The sequence below is a fragment of the Thermobia domestica genome, chromosome 7 (assembly GCF_964235325.1).
Source record: "Thermobia domestica chromosome 7, izTheDome1.hap1.1, whole genome shotgun sequence".
Taxonomy (NCBI): Eukaryota; Metazoa; Arthropoda; class Insecta; order Zygentoma; family Lepismatidae; genus Thermobia; species Thermobia domestica.
This window is the reverse complement of record NC_137460.1, coordinates 301194995-301211193: the sequence shown is the minus strand read 5'-3', so window position 1 is coordinate 301211193 and position 16199 is coordinate 301194995. Positions and strand designations below refer to the sequence as shown.

The following is a 16199-nucleotide window of genomic DNA, read 5'->3' as shown; positions in this document are numbered from 1 at the left end:
GATCTCGACGCTGGAGACAAGATAAACATTGTTTCTAAAGACTTCTACACAAACTTGACTATTCTAGTATACCGGTAGTAGTACTCTAGTGTACTCTACCCTGGCCGGTGAATGATGATTTGTGACAGCTTTGCACAAGGTCACGGCGGGCGAGCAGAAGACAGCAGGTCAACCAACCTAAGGCTCAGAAGCTGTCCCGTCTCCATGGTAACCACCGCACATTGGCAAACTTTCACTAACTCCTTCCCACCCTCAACGAGGAAGCAGACGATTCTCCGCTTGCGCAAGAAGCACATGGCAATACCGCAATCCTCAGTCGTCCTCGCGAGCTGAGCTGTCAGAAATCATCATTCGCCGGCCAGGGTATAGTAACACTTGTACATGCGACATCCAATGATTTACATTTTTTTCTTTCTTCCCAGATACTTTTACAGCAAACTTTTCTGTTTTCGTCTTATGACTAAAAATATTGTGCAATCTTTAGTACTTGGTGACAATGTAAGGGTAATGCTTCAACTTTTAGAACACTTGCTCGACAACAGTAAATAATAATAATCCTGCTAGCTCAATATTCTTTTAATTCGTTATTTCTTTATTTTGGATTTTCTTTTACCTTCAAGTAGCCTGATTTCTACAAAGTAGTTAAAAACACTAAAGTATTAACGTTTACCCCTTTTCTTGTAAATTATGTCATGGAAGTCTCCAAGTGCTATATATGAGGTTGTCTAAAAGGTACTGAGCCTCTGGAGGTCAAAATTGGGATGTTTATTGTTATTTGAAAATAAGATTATCAAACCAGATATGTGCCATTTTTTTTCGAAGACCTTCTGCCATTTTTTTCGCCAACATAATAATCCGGTCACTGCAGAACTTCTGTGGTTTCGTCAAAAAATTGTGACACGTGCTTTTCAGAGTTCTTTTTTTTTTTAGATTAACTTAACACCATTCAGGGAGTTCTGTAGACATCAAAACTAAAGATAGTCTCACGGAGCCAGGCCCGGGGTGGATGCAATAGAACCTTCTAGTCAAGTTCTCTCAATTTCTGACGTATGCAGTCTAGTATGTCAGCGTAAATACGCTTTCCGTTGACTTGTTCTGGCCATTTCTTTTGAACTGCTTGGTGCACTTGTGCTAATGGTCGACAGTACAGGTCCAAGTCTGTCATTCTGCCAGGCAGCAGTAGCTTGTGATGTACAATGCCCTTTCAATCAAAAACGTACATCATAATCTTCCTGGGCGTCAATGTGGGCTTTGTGGAGTTTTCCCTCGTTTCGATCATCTCTTTCGCTCATTGTTGCTGAAAGTTACCCACTTTCCATCACTCATGGTCAAACTCTTCAGAAATGGCTCGAGTTCATTAAATTTTAGTAGAGATTCGGACAGAAGTTCGATCGAGTAGATGTTTTTGAGTCACGAGAATGTGGCATTCAAATGGTGGTATGAGCTGCTTCTTGTAGCCTTGAACTGGTTTAAGATTGTTTGATGGTGGAGGTTTAAGACATTGGCAATCAACCTTGGTCGACTTTTGCCAGAATATCATCCACGTCTGCTGTGATTAGTCCCGAACTGCGAGGAGCATCTTGGGTATCGAAGTTTACAGAACGAATACGACTAAACCATCTTTTGGTTGTAGCTTTTGGTAACGTGTCTTGGCCATAAATAGCATAAAAATCTTAACGGACCTGCGCAGCATCTGCACCTTTATCGAAATAATATTGTAAAATGTCGCGCAGTTTTGCAGGAAGTTCACTCATCTTCACCGCTCAACACCTCACGTTTGATTCTAAGAATTTAACATTTGTAGACTGAATATAAAATCCGTGCTAAGTGCCAAAATGAAAATGGTGAGAAAAAAGCTTAAATTTTACTTCAGAACTGGTGGCACATATGCCCACGCCCATTCTTCTGACGGTTATTTGAACTACTTCCACAGTGAATATCAGATAGCCCGATTTTAACTGGGCAGTGTTAGGCACATAGACCACATTTTGACATTAAACCTAACTTTTGCATTTTTGGCATTTAGCACGGATTTCATTTTCAGTCCACATTTTCTGCACATCTGCTAGGTTTAACTATCAGCATCGAATAACGTTAAGCCTGACGAGCTGCGACTTATATATTCTGAGATTTGGAAGACCAACGCCATCTCATGCACAAAAGCTCACAATTTTTTTAATACTACTTGATATTAGTAAGTGTATCTCTCCGTATTATCCATTTCCCTACAGATTATTATCACAACTAAATAAGCACTTCAACTTTTTCTCTCTTATTCAAGAGCTTCTTCATTATATTTCTTTTCATAAATACTATCGTGCCATAATTCAATTTATAAATACTCGCACATTATTTGGTTCAAGCAGATGTTACGTGTTAACCAATATTCTCTTATAATGTGCCCTGGGAATCCTAGAAAGATTTTTGTTTTCTTAGTAAATTTCGGTAACCAAAATCTTGTTGCCTTCGACAGCTTCCCAGTAGTAAAGAGCTTCAGCTTTGCAAATACTTTTACATTTTATTCAACTTACAAGGAGAAACCAAACTTTGGTAATTGAACTTCGGGGTCATGTTTCGCGAGGCAGTAGTGCACATTTAAACTGTTAATATTACAAACTGGGAGAGCGCAATACTCACAAATAGCCTAGAAAAAGCGTCCTAAAGTTTCCGACTCGTCACATATATGATACGACGCGTAAAGTTATCAAGTGACGGCGTGGCAGAGTGAGGAGCACCTATGACTCTGGTGCAAAGGGTCTCGGATTTGATTCCCGCTCGAGTCAGTTATTTTAAGCAATAAAGTAGCCATTTCTAACTACAAGTAAAAAAGTATTAATTCGCCATGTGCTTATAATGCAGAAAATAATAGAAATGTTCAAATCAGTTGTAAAACCTTTCAGTGTTCTATGTTAATTAGCAACAAAATGTAACCTTTACCGTAATATTGATATCACGAGTTATATTATGGCTACCACAGCCGTTGTGTAAAAAATGTTCTTGACGCTTCGTGTCTATATCTGTGGAGTGTGCGTATTACAAGGGGGATGAGGAGGAAATTCCTTTTGGTTATAGCATATATCCAGTATTAAGAAAGGGGATTTCCCCCTCATTCCCCCTTGTAATTCACACACTGTCCACAGATATAGACACGAAGCGTCAAGAACATTTTTTTACACAACGACTGTGGTAACCATAATGTAACTCGTGATATTAATATATTTACGGAAAAGGTTACATTTTGTTGCTAATTAACATAGAACACTGAAAGGTTTTACAACTGATTTGAACATTTCTATTGTTTTCTGCATTATAAGCACGTGGCGAATTAATATATATATATATTTTTTACTTGTAGTTATAAATGGCTACTTTATTGGTGACAAAAAAAAAAAATAGTTGACTCAAGCGGGAATCGAACCCGGGACCCTTTGCACGAGAGTCTTAGATGTTCCTCACTTTGCCACGCCGTACGTGTCGTATCATATATGTGGCGAGTCGGAAACTTTAGGACATTTTTCTAGGCTATTTCTGGCTATCACGCTCTCCCAGCTTGTAATATTAACACTTTAAATGTCCACTACTACCTCGCGAAAGATGGCCCCGAAATTCATTTACCAAAGTCTGCTTTCTCTTGTTAGTCTTTTTGCACAAAGCGGTAAGTTATTAAACTTTAGTGATCATTACACACATTAACTTACAATATACCGATAAACACAATCTGCAATGTACTTTTAACATACGTGTTATACAATATGTTCTGTGTGGAAAAATGCCTAACTTGAATACAATATAAAAGTATTTATGAAGGCAAAGCTCTTCATTACTAACAAGCCGTCGAAGGCAACAGGAATTATACTAGGAATATAAAAAATCTATGATTCTCAGACACACTTAGGAATGTCTTAGTTAATCTTAATAAAAATGTGTCAGGTGGTATCTGTTAAAATCAAACGATGTTGATCTGTTAAAATCAATCAATTTAATTTAACAAAGAAGGAAAACATGAAGGCACGCACTATTTTCTATTAAAAGTGAAAATTTGTACCTGAACTGTGCGTTGTGACTGAAAAAACTGCGAATTTTCGTGGAATTTACTAGCTGTCAATATTGATAAACTTGCTATTACTGTGAAATTAGGTTTCGAACTGCTTCCAATTGCATATTTGATATTTCTCTTGTGGTGCAGAATATAATATTTTCATCACCCCTAGAATGAGCAAAGACGGCAGCCGTCTTATATTCAACGCATAGCGTTTAATAGCTATTTTATTTCCAGGGGCAGACAAGTATACAAATATAATAATTTTGAATTTTAAGTGGTGATATCCTTCTCATACATAAGGAAAAATTACGTACCTATGTAGAAACAGTTCGAAAAATAATCCCACAGTATTTTAGTAGATCTTCTCTGGTTATCAGCCAGGTGAATGTGTTGACATCCGGTGTTTCGAATGCAGACATTGTATTCATCTTCAGGGATTCTAATAAAGAGACCGAAGGTATGGGCATGTGACTACTTAAGGGCAGATCTAGGAATGGGGGTCTGTGACTGGCTGAGGGAAATGCTTATCCCAAAGCTGGTCCCAAAGTAATAACATGCTCGTTAATGTTGACAGTGCTCTCAAATATCACTACGCACCATTCACGTTAACAAACTGACTTTTGTATTTAAAAAAATAAGTTTAACTTTGTATATGTACATAATAATTCACGACGAAATAAAAAGGAAATATATGAGGCGTTCTGGGTAGTAAGGGCGAACTCGATAACCGCTTGTTTCCTGAAAATGCACTCTAAACGGACGAAATAATCCGTCCCTTTATTTTGAAACTGTATTTTCTGAGAGAAAGAGGAACAGCTTCCACAGAGCTGTTTCCTATTACTGCTTGAACACCTTACATGTAATTTCTGCGCCTTCAGATCTGTTGAGTTCGCCTGTGCTACTCAGTACGCCTCACAAGAATGGCAGGAAATGCGTATTACTACACTGTAAAAACATTTCATCGCTGTGGCTGATGACGACAAAAATTTAAAAATAAATAAATAAATAAATAAAAATAAAAAATAAAAATATACCACCTAGGTACTGATCGTAATCCTGAATGAATGTTGAAGTTTGTCCCTGTCGCAAGACTTCAAGTTGATACATTATATACACAGAAAATACCAGAATTCTAATCAGGAAGCCCAAAAGAAAGGTCAGAGGATCGTATGGATATAATTACTAATAAACGCTATAAGGTACATCTTGATACAGTACAACGTACCTTTCTACTCCTGTATTTGTTTAACTGTTAAATATTTTCAGTATTTCAACCCTTACAAGGGATATGGTCACGAACACTTGTTTGTAAATCCTGAAAACTTACTATATTTACATTGTGTCCTGTAAAGGAAAATGTGCCTCAAGTATTCCAGCAGAAACTAAATTATTTCCAACAAAAATAGGTACTAAAAACTGCCTTGTTCTTTTTAATGTTTCAATGGACGGATACAAAGAAAAAAGTTTCAAAACGTTACGAGTGAAATAAGTTTTTCTTGTAATACCTAGGACTTATTATTATTATTATTATTAAGAAACACTTTGAATGAATGGCCTCTAAAGCTAGAAGGAGCTAAGGAATTCTAAAGATTTCTCCTCTTTAAATGCCTGTTTAATTATATTACGCAAACATAAAAAGTCACCTTGGAATACTGTACTAGTACTTGGAATAAAGATGCCCAGTACTTTCAAAAGACATTGAAGTAGTTCAGAACTTGTTTCTTCCATAGTTACAATGGAAATTACAATTTTTATCAGAGAATTCCTATGATGAAATTACGCACCTACTTGGTTTCCTTAACTAACTGAACGAAGAGCTTTATTTAATATTAAATTACTTCATAATGTCTTAATCAGTAAACTACCATTAATTGAGTAACATTTTCCATAAGTAGAAGCTTTGTTTTGTATATACTTAAACACAAACAAAACTATGCTGAGCAAAACAATATATTCACATAAAAAAACTACGAGGGCTATCCAGAAAGTAGATTACGTTGTCGTCTGTGTCCGCTAGGGGCGGGGCTAGCGCGGCCATCTTGGGGTCAGAGCGTTGCGCAGCTCAGTCGGCATCTAGCCGTGCTAGTGAGAGGTTCGTGCTGTGCTCCGTTAAGATACTGTGACGGTTTGAAATGTCTGCGTTAATTGAAAATCCCGCGAACTGCGAGGTGCGTGCAGTAATAAGGTTTCTGACAGCAAAAAACTGTAAACCGATAGAAATCTATCGGCAGCTGTGTGAAGTGTATGGGGACAACATTATCACTGAAGGTGGAGTGCGACAGTGGGTCATAAGATTTAAAAATGGCCGAACCAATGTTCACAACGAAGATCGAAGTGGGAGACCCAGCAAAGTGACTGCCGAACTTGTCGAAAAAGTCGATGTTAAAGTCCGTGAAAATCGAAAGTTCACAATAACGGAACTTTCTTTGAGTTTTCCACAAATTTCGCGAAGTTTGTTGCACGAAATCATCAGCGAAAAGCTTGGTTACCACAAGTTTTGTGCAAGATGGATTCCAAAAATCTTGACAGAGGACCACAAAAATCAGCGAATGGCTGCAGCGTTGCACTTTTTGGACGCCTACAATAAGGATGGTGACTCTTTACTCGATCGCATCGTTACTGGTGACGAAACATGGGTGAAACACGTGAACTGTGAAACGAAATTGCAATCAATGCAGTGGGGGCACACAGGTTCTCCCCAAAAACCCAAGAAATGCATGCAAACAATGTCGGCAAGGAAGATGATGGCGACTGTTTTTTGGGACAGAAAAGGTGTGATTTTGGTGGACTTCCTGGAAAGAGGCACTACAATAAACGCTCAAAGGTATTGCCAAACTCTGCAAAACCTCAGAAGAGCAATTCAAAACAAGCGCAGAGGAATGTTGAGCTCTAAGATCTTGTTGATTCACGACAACGCCCGGCCCCACACGGCAAATGTCACGCGTGAAGTTCTTGAATCTTTTCAGTGGGAGTTGTTTCCTCATCCGCCGTACAGTCCCGACCTGGCACCGAGCGACTTCAACCTATTCCCAGCAATGAAGAAGTGGCTGGCTATGCAGCGTTTTGATGACGACGAACAGCTGCAAGAAGAGGTAACGAAGTGGTTGAAGTCGCAGGCGGCCGAATTTTTCGACGAAGGAATTTCCAAGCTCGTACATCGCTACGATAAATGCCTTAATTTGAATGGTGACTATGTCGAAAAGTAGTATTTGTGTGTGGCTTTCATCTGTATATAATAAAATTTGTTTCCTATACTTTGTTGATTTTTTATTCCAAAACGTAATCTACTTTCTGGATAGCCCTCGTACATACGTGTTACAGTTTCGCCAACTAACACTTTGTCTTCATTAGACACTATCAATTGAGACATTAATTGAGGCTGTAAATCTCGGTATCCCTAACAGATCAATAATAATTTTTAAAATTTTGAAATATAATCCTATTTTTAGTGACGCCAAAATATACAAATGTTTGTTAAATGACAATTTATTTATTTATTTGCATGTTTTCGTTTATATCGATTCCTACTTATCTCATTTTACTTCTGTCCGTGCGTAGCTGTATTTTTGTAATTTGATTATATATTTCAGTAATGATTTACTTAAAGTATGTTATTATGTTACTTTATCGAATGCTTTTATGTTATTATGTTACTTTATTGAATGCTTTTATTTTAATACTACTATATGCTTGTTTTTTGTTTGCATTGTTATTTTTATACAATTTCTTCGGAATTGTAATTGGCTGTGTGTCTGTAATTTCCTGATTCCAATAAAAATTATTATTATTATTATTATTATTATTATTATTATTATTATTATTATTATTATTATTATTACTATTACAGGACAGGATGGAAAAACTGAGTTTCATGCAAAGAGAAACTAATTATTTTTGATCATGACACCCTGAGGGTCAAAATACTGAAAAATTTAACAAATATCAAAAGAAAACCTGCTGTATAAATATAAGTCAATTGTTGTATAGAACCGTACGCAGTTATGTAAAGACGCATACGCTGGACTCAACAAGTCAGCACCATTACATTTTAATATTGTATTATGCGTTATCAATATCTCACATACATATTTCTTATTGATCACCTGTGAAAACTAACGGTCTCTTACAAATGAAAATATGAACCGTGAGAAACTGATAGTTACCCAACGCACGTGTATACATTTACAGCTTAGCTATTGCATTAGACAAACCAACTACATTATTCAGAAGATCTAACAGAAACAACAAGAAAAAAAAAGTTACGTATATGGAACGCTACTAATACCTTAGACGAAAAGAGGTTAAAAAAAAAAAGTCCGTTGAAGCGTACTCACCTCATGAGCGTGGTTCATGAGCATTTCAGCCGCCACCTCTTTCGCTGTGAACTCGTACTCGCTCATGTCTGGCGGTGAGCTGGTCTTCGCTCGGGCGTCCTCAAAGCGCTCCCGCTCAACGTCGCCTCGACACTCATCAGATCCAGTTTTCAGATTGACGACGCTGCCATTCTCATCCACCCGCTGCTCGGGGGGAGGGGGCGGGGGAGGCTGAGGCCTCTCTGCCAAGTTCTGAGCGATGTCCAACGGCCCTCGATCCATGCTCAACATTTAGGCGAGTGTTTATAGCTGTACCTCACATCCAACAAAACAAACAGATAAAATCAACGCAGCACTGGCGGTAACGAAATTTGCATAACGTCTTTAAATGTTTACAAGGTTTCCTTTTAAAATATATTTACATTGTCACCGGTTTCATCTCCCAATACACACAGTCACACCTGCAAGACAAAGAAGAACTTAAATTACTCGGACACAGCCAACACTGGTTTTCTTTTCAGTTCCTAATAATGTTGAAATTGTTGAACTGTACTTCGGTTACCAACAAACATTTAGAAGGAACAAAAAAGTAACAGAGCTGAAAATTTTCAATTAATGTATTTTAGTAATGTATTGATATATGGATCAAAGACATGGAGAAAATGTACACAACGAAACGTGGAAAGAATACAAGGAATAACGTGGAACAAATTACATGGATCAGGAACATGTTCATAAAAATAAAAGCACTCGAGTAATAATGAATCATACAGCTACAAAAATAAAAACTACAACAATCGGTGAACAAAACCAATCCTTCAATCAAGTCTACAAATTATTACCGTCTAACGATATATCTAATATATAAATCCTTATCTACCTCGGTATATATATAAAAGAATGAAAGTGACTATGTTTGTGACTTCATAGCTTTTAAACCACCCGACCGAACTCCATCAAATTTTCAACATAGATGGGGTTCGGGCCTGAGATGGTTTTTATCATTTTACTTTGACGGTGAAACTTAGCGGAGGGGACGATATATATAAACGATCCAAAATGACCGATATTAGCGTCGAATTTACAGTTTTTGGGGTCGCTGAGATAAACAGTGACACTTCCGATGCCGTTTAAATCCAAATTTAGCCCTGCAACTTGGGGAGAGAAGAGGAGGAGATATATAAAAATGATCGATAATGACTGATATTAGTATCGAATCCATAGTTTTCGGAGTTGCTGAGATGAACAGTAGCATTTCCGATGCCCTTTAAATTCAAGTTCATCCCTTTATGTCCAAAATGAAATGTATTCTCCTCGTGCGAAGACCAGGTATTTATTGATGACAATTACAACTGCTCTCAATATTCTTCAATATAGGCACCTTGAGCCTCAATACAGTGAATACAGCTACTTTTCCACTATTCGTAGCAGTCCTGGAAGTTCTCGACTGACACCATCTTTAATGCTGCGGTCGCGGCGACATGAACCTCTTGAATTAATGCAAAAAGCTCCCCCATGTGCACCCCTTTTACCTTCGAAAACAAGTCGACCGGTGCCAAATTTGGCAGTAAGGGGGATGAGGCAGCGTTGTCACGCCTACCTTGGCCACAAAGTCATCTACCAACAGTGCTGTTCAAGCCAGCGCGTTGTCATGGTGAAACAATCACCTGTTAGAACGTACGAGCTGGACTCTCTATCGGAGACCCTCAAGCACTGTTCTGTAGTAAGCTCCATTCACGGTGTTCAACCAGGTAGAAACTCTTTGTGCACGACAGCTTCGCGTCTAAAAAGACAATTAGCATTGTCTTCATCTTTGATGTGGATATCCGGGCCTTCTTCTGACGAGAGTCGCGGGCGTGTGCCTCTTTTGCTTTCGTGGTCGTACTCGAATAGCCAGGTTTCATCCCCAGTTACCACTCAGCCGAGAAAAGTTTCCTCACCATACACACTCACACGTTCCACAATTTCGCACACGACAGTGTATTTGTTCGTCAAAAGCTTCGGAACCATTTTTGCATAGATGTTTCGAATGCTCACGTTTTCGATAAAAATTTCAAAAATCTTGCGTTTTCGGCAGTCCCACCTCCTCTGCAATCACCTCGAGACTTAAATGTCTGTCTTACTCTAAAGAGCTATCACAAGGGCCACATATTTCTCCTTTTTTGACCTGGACGACCTCTGTGAGCATTGTTTGTCCTCGAACACCTTCTGCCCTTCCTTGAACGCCGTGAGCCAAGTGAAACTTTGCGTCCGGGACATTACTTCGTCGCCGTAAGCCTCCCGCAGCAACGTTAAAGTCTCTGTAATTTTTTTTTAACACAAAATTTTACAGCGTAGTACTGTTTCAAAGTGCGCTCCATTGTCACCAAATCCATCAAATACAAATTTTAGACGCGACGTTGTTTCGATGTACACAACACGAATGATAGTACCTCAACTCCTACTCACAGACAGCTGCGCAAGGCCTTGTTTTGAAGGTTGGGGGCGCGGTGGTTCAGCGGTAGAGCGTTCGCCTCCGGTGCTTGGGGATCCTGGTTCGATCCCAGCTCGCGCCGTGTGGACTTTGTGGTGGACAAACACCGTGGGTTTTCTCGGGGTTCTTCCGTTTCCTCCCATTTTCTTCATTCCACCGTTTCATTTATTTCTCATAATCACCGTATCCTTTAGCCTCACCGGCATAACCATGGGACGTAAAACTAAAGATTTCATTTCATTTTTGTTTGAAGGTTAAGGTCCCCACTGCCCCCCGGCGCCACTTTCCTGCATCCGCGACCGATTCTCGAGCCGCGCTGCGAACAATTCGGATACTTTTAGAACGGACTCTGTTACCTATGGTGGCCAATGCGTAGCGAGGAATAGTGTCCGAGGTGATGGTGGCCCACGGAAAACGTAGCGCCAATGACAAGGATTACTTAGAATTGTTGAGGACCGTAGAATAAATCCAGCAAAAGGACTCTGAGGACTCAATCAGTAACTAGAAGTGAAACTGTCCAATTATTATGAACACATCCTGACGCAAGTTGCATAAATTAAGCATCCATGATCAGGTGTGTTTGCAAACTACTGATCACAGTTTTCAACGCGAATAAAATGGTACTGAAAACATGCAAGGAGAGTCGCAAATGAAAGGAAACCAATAAAGTTTATGCCTGGAAATATCTTCTTCCTACAGTGTACATGACAGTTGCTCTGTAACAATGTGGGCCGTAATTACTTGGCATCCCCTGGGTCCTGTGGTTACGCTCACAGTGATTAAATGAAAACATTTATCCTATAGTGCACATGTTGTTTTCGGCAAATGACGCAAACTTCTAAAATGATGATACGCTGAGGCAAGCTTTCATTATCAGAATGAAGCACAACACCTCCCCTGCCCATCCCAATCCCCACACCACAACATTATTAAACGCCTGTGGTTGGTTCTGGACCTCGGGCTCCGGAGCAACAAGTATGTCTTCTTTTTTCCTTTAAAAAAAATATTGATGACTTACATGCCTCAATTCCACTTGGCACCGAATTACAGTTGATTTTGCATGCTAAGGGTGGTCTCACGTATTAATATGATGTAGATTGCATTTTCTCCAGGTTTATCCATCATTTTTACTAGTGAAACTGTGGATTGTAGATGTGGCCGACCCTCCCTTTCACATATTTGAATCCCAAACTATACGAGTAAGTCTATAATCTCGAACAAAATATTTTATAAAAATCCGAGTATTTCTAGGAAATTTTCACAGAAATATTTTATTTACAATTGGAAAGGGTTTATTATTGACACACAGGGTGATGTATAGTACGCACCATGCACGAGGGGTCCACAGCTTCGTGCTGTTGTCGCTACACAAGCATACGCCTGTCCAAGAGTAAATCACGCTTACACAAACCGTGATATACCGAACGAACACAACCTTCTCCAATTATCTACGGTTTAATTAGCATGTTCCTGTGCCCAAGCGCGACGAGGTCAACAGTCACGAGTCCTAACGAGTGGGTGGCAACTTCATGCGTGCCAATGTACGCTGTATAACTGCATGGGATATGGGCGTTGTGCATCCACCGTTGTATTATTCAAGTAATTCCCGGACACAATGACTCATTTGGCTGTCACGAGCTGTTTAACGCTAAGCTCGCCCAATGTTTTGAACATCCGTACGCCCCTGCACTTCCACCTCTTGCAGCCCGTTACCCCATTTTCTTCTTCCCTTGTATACCTTCACTATACAGGAACAGGCGCAGCCTACAAGTATTGCTGTCTAGATTACTGACGCACCTATTGCCGAGGTACCCACAATCATACTCTATTGGAATGCAGATAAATCCATCCCAACTACCATTAGAACAATGTGCCGTCTGCCAATATATTACCTCGAGTGTTCTTTCTCTGCAATACTACCAGTTGGGGTGGTCATGTAATCAACTCGGCTGCTAATTACACTTCCTTGTATGTAAGGGTGATCGCAACTGAGTGAGCACTGAATATACAGTACAGCTAAAGAACTTTTTCGATGTTGATGTAGTGGTGAATTTTTTTTTCCTTTCCCACTCTATAGACATGAACTATTTCCAGCAGAAAACAGTAAAGTCGCACGAAAAATGCGCATATGGGCTTGTAGGTATAAAGATGAATTCTTCCCAATATATATATATATCCAGATTCAGATTGTGACTGAAAGCTTGTAGTTACGTTGTGCATTAGTGCATTAGCTGAGAATATAGGTTATTTACTTTTCCAAATAGGAAAGGACTGTAAATGTCCTAAATAAATTGAAGCCTGAGGGTTGTGAAATTTCATATTAAAATTCTTCTCATCCTTTTTTTCCGGGGGGGGGGGATATTTAGTTTCTCTCCCAAATTACTTGGCAGTGATTACGGTTCGTTATTTATAACTCTGATGCAGTCATGAGTACAAATACATTGTGAACATATGGCATGAAAACTACAAAACACGAACCAACTTGCGCTAGATGACTATTAAAAAACACAAATGCTATCTAACTGAGTAAGGGCAGCAGAACAGCTGCGTGGCTCGAGCGTTAGTGACGGGGTGCGTTCACAGGGAGCAGGCACGTCAGCGATGGTAGGATTTCGCATAAACGAGATCGTTTACAATGGCTCACAATAAGTCACAGTACCGGCTTCGGAGCCATCGATAGATTTGGGAAGATACTAAATGCCATCCTGTTTTTGTATAATAAAAATTATGTTACTTGTACTGTCTGGCGCTTTTATTCATAACTTCCTGATAAATAGACAGAAAACATTTACATACAAGTCTGTGACATGACGGCCTAAAAGACAATGCAATGTAAACACAACAGAAACTAAGAGGCGTTGGCGTAATTCTCTCAGGGTTGGCGCAGTTCTGGCTGTTGGAAATTCAAAAACCAATTCTCTTGCAAAGGTTTGAATTTCTTATCTTAATTGATGCAAATAATACAGAGCATAAAATAATTATGGTATTTGTCAAAATTGTAACACACGACAATCTGGGATATAAGCAGTTAAATTGTGATTTACGTTTTCCTGTCATAATTGCCCCACGTCACCCTAATGAAACAGATGACTATTGAAAAGTTTCAAAACAATACAGCAGAGAATATCACAGAAAGAACACTAATACAAAATGATACATTTTCCCCCTTTTCTTTTAAAATTTTCGACATAATTAAATTTATTACTGTGCGTACTAAAAGTGTTACAAAAACAAATCACACCTCATTGCTTCACAATAAAGCAGGTTTTCAAATGAAGTATCGCCATAGTAATACGTATAGATTCGAAGACAGAAAGGAATTTCAAGAAAGAGTAACGTATCAAACTTAAACTGAAAATTCCCTGTATCTCACAACCTACATGTATTACAGCAGTAACCGTTCACACATTCGACAGCTACCATAATTACAAATACAATATTGCACAATTTGATAGGATGTGATTTGTTTTCCAAAGCAAGTATTTCTTTAATAATTACTCTTAATTGCTATAAAGAAAATAACTTATTATCCGATATTTTTAAAGAAAAACCTCCCACAATGCTATGTAATATTAGTTTTCCCTGACAGTTCTATTGGGACAGGTCTGAAACTTCTAGGCATATTTGCTGAGAATACATTAAAAAAGAAAGAAAAAGTGACATTGGACAGGATATCACGAGTTTTTCTTTTCGAATAAATGGAAAATATTTTCCGAAAATTCCTAGAATACTCGGGCATTTGTGTTATCACATTATCATCTGAAGTTGTAAGAGAAACTTTCTTTCAATGCATAGAAATATTAGTTCCTCTGAAAACAAACTGAAAAATAATGTAATACTCAGTAATTGTCATCATCCACTCCAAACCAATTTGTAAAAAAAAAAAAAAAAAAAAAAAAAAAAAAAGGGGGGGGGTTTAGAAGTGTATCGCTGCCATTCTTTGTATGAGACAGACGCAACCCTTCCTCATAAAAAAAAAATAATAATAATAATAATAATTAATACTAATCATTATCTTGTAATGAATACTAAAGCCACAAGCATTACATTTTGTTATTAACTACAATAATAATGCAACAAAATCCATAACCCAATATTAGTTTCCAAAATTAAAGAAATTTTATGGTATGTCATTTCTTTCTACAAATAAATGTCAAATTCTTAAAATTAACCAATGTTAATCATTTAAAAAGTATTGGTAGGTTTACATTCCATCTTCCCTATATCCTGAAGCTGATGATTTAAAAAAAAATAAAAAGTGATCCCGAAAAAAGTGCTACTGCATCTGACAAAAAAAAAAAGATATAAATAAAACTTTACTATAAGTTCATAATACAAAAATATTTACTAAATTATTTATATAAACTATTATTTATTATATTCATATTATAAACAAATTAATTTAGTATTCTATATTTTGATATAATTAGCTAAACACGGAGAATAAAGTTGTTTTGCAGTAGGGTGAGTATGTTTATATAAATATTACCGCTTCAATACTACCGTATTGAACAAAGCGTATCAACAATCCTTTAAGAGATTGATATCTCTCCCCTGATCTATATTTAATACTTATAGGGCATTCTCCATATATTTATTTATCATAATATTTTAGTAAGTTCAACTACTGTATGCTAAAATGAGCTATTTTTTTATTGTTTGTTTTGAAAATAAGCTACCACGCCGAGCTTGACTGAAGTAACTCCTTCGTCTACACCCCTCTGAACCAAGCTTTGCTTTACAGAAAAAATTTAGAAAAAATCACACCATTGTTTTCCATCGATTACCTACTCAGAGACCGCTAATTTTTATTTCATCTGAGAGAAAATGTTTAGTTATTTAAAATGCACATATAAAAGTCTATCTAGCTACTTATTTTAAAGTAAATATCAAATAAAAAAATCCACATACCTATTCTCCATTAAAAAAATCGTGAAAAAACGATCAATGATTTCACATAGTCCACACATACCCTAGACCCAGATGTCTGGCGTAGTTTCCATTACCAGCATTCGTATGGCCGCCATTTTGAGTCCTATATAATCAAGGGCCTAAAATTGGCATCTGATAACATTATTATTGATGCCATCTTGTAGTGAACTTGTGAACATATACATTTACGTGGGCTCAATTCTTTGAATCTCATTCTGTGCGTCTTTGCGTTAATCTGATACTAAATGTGAGTTTAGGCTTACGTAATCGGTATAGCACTTATAACTGCTTGTTATGGCTTTTGCGTTTAAATTTTTCGAAGACTGGTCCAGCATGAAGTCCTAGCCCTAGGTAAAATTTGGGGATATCAACCAACGCAAAAAATACAATAGGCCTAAATAATTATTAATCCTTTGGGGATCCGATGGTACAATTTGTA

At 37.9% G+C, this 16199-nt stretch overlaps 1 protein-coding gene across 6 annotated transcripts in view; it reads right to left on the bottom strand.

The window, feature by feature from the left end:
• Positions 1-15885, bottom strand: part of LOC145691113 (uncharacterized) — a 96026-nt gene extending 80141 nt beyond the window's left edge. For 4 of the 6 annotated variants that reach the window (XM_081766819.1, XM_081766823.1, XM_081766824.1 and 1 more), the window contains exons 1-2: positions 15740-15885; positions 8377-8816 (exon numbers count right to left, since the gene is read on the bottom strand). In XM_081766819.1, the coding sequence (XP_081622945.1) occupies positions 8377-8646 (270 nt within the window). In that variant the 5' untranslated portion in view covers positions 8647-8816; positions 15740-15885. Of the gene's footprint in view, positions 1-8376; positions 8817-15331; positions 15353-15507; positions 15604-15739 lie in introns of those variants that run through there. The other 2 variants (XM_081766820.1, XM_081766821.1) reach the window with 2 other exon arrangements.
• Between the last annotated feature and the right edge of the window lie 314 nt (positions 15886-16199).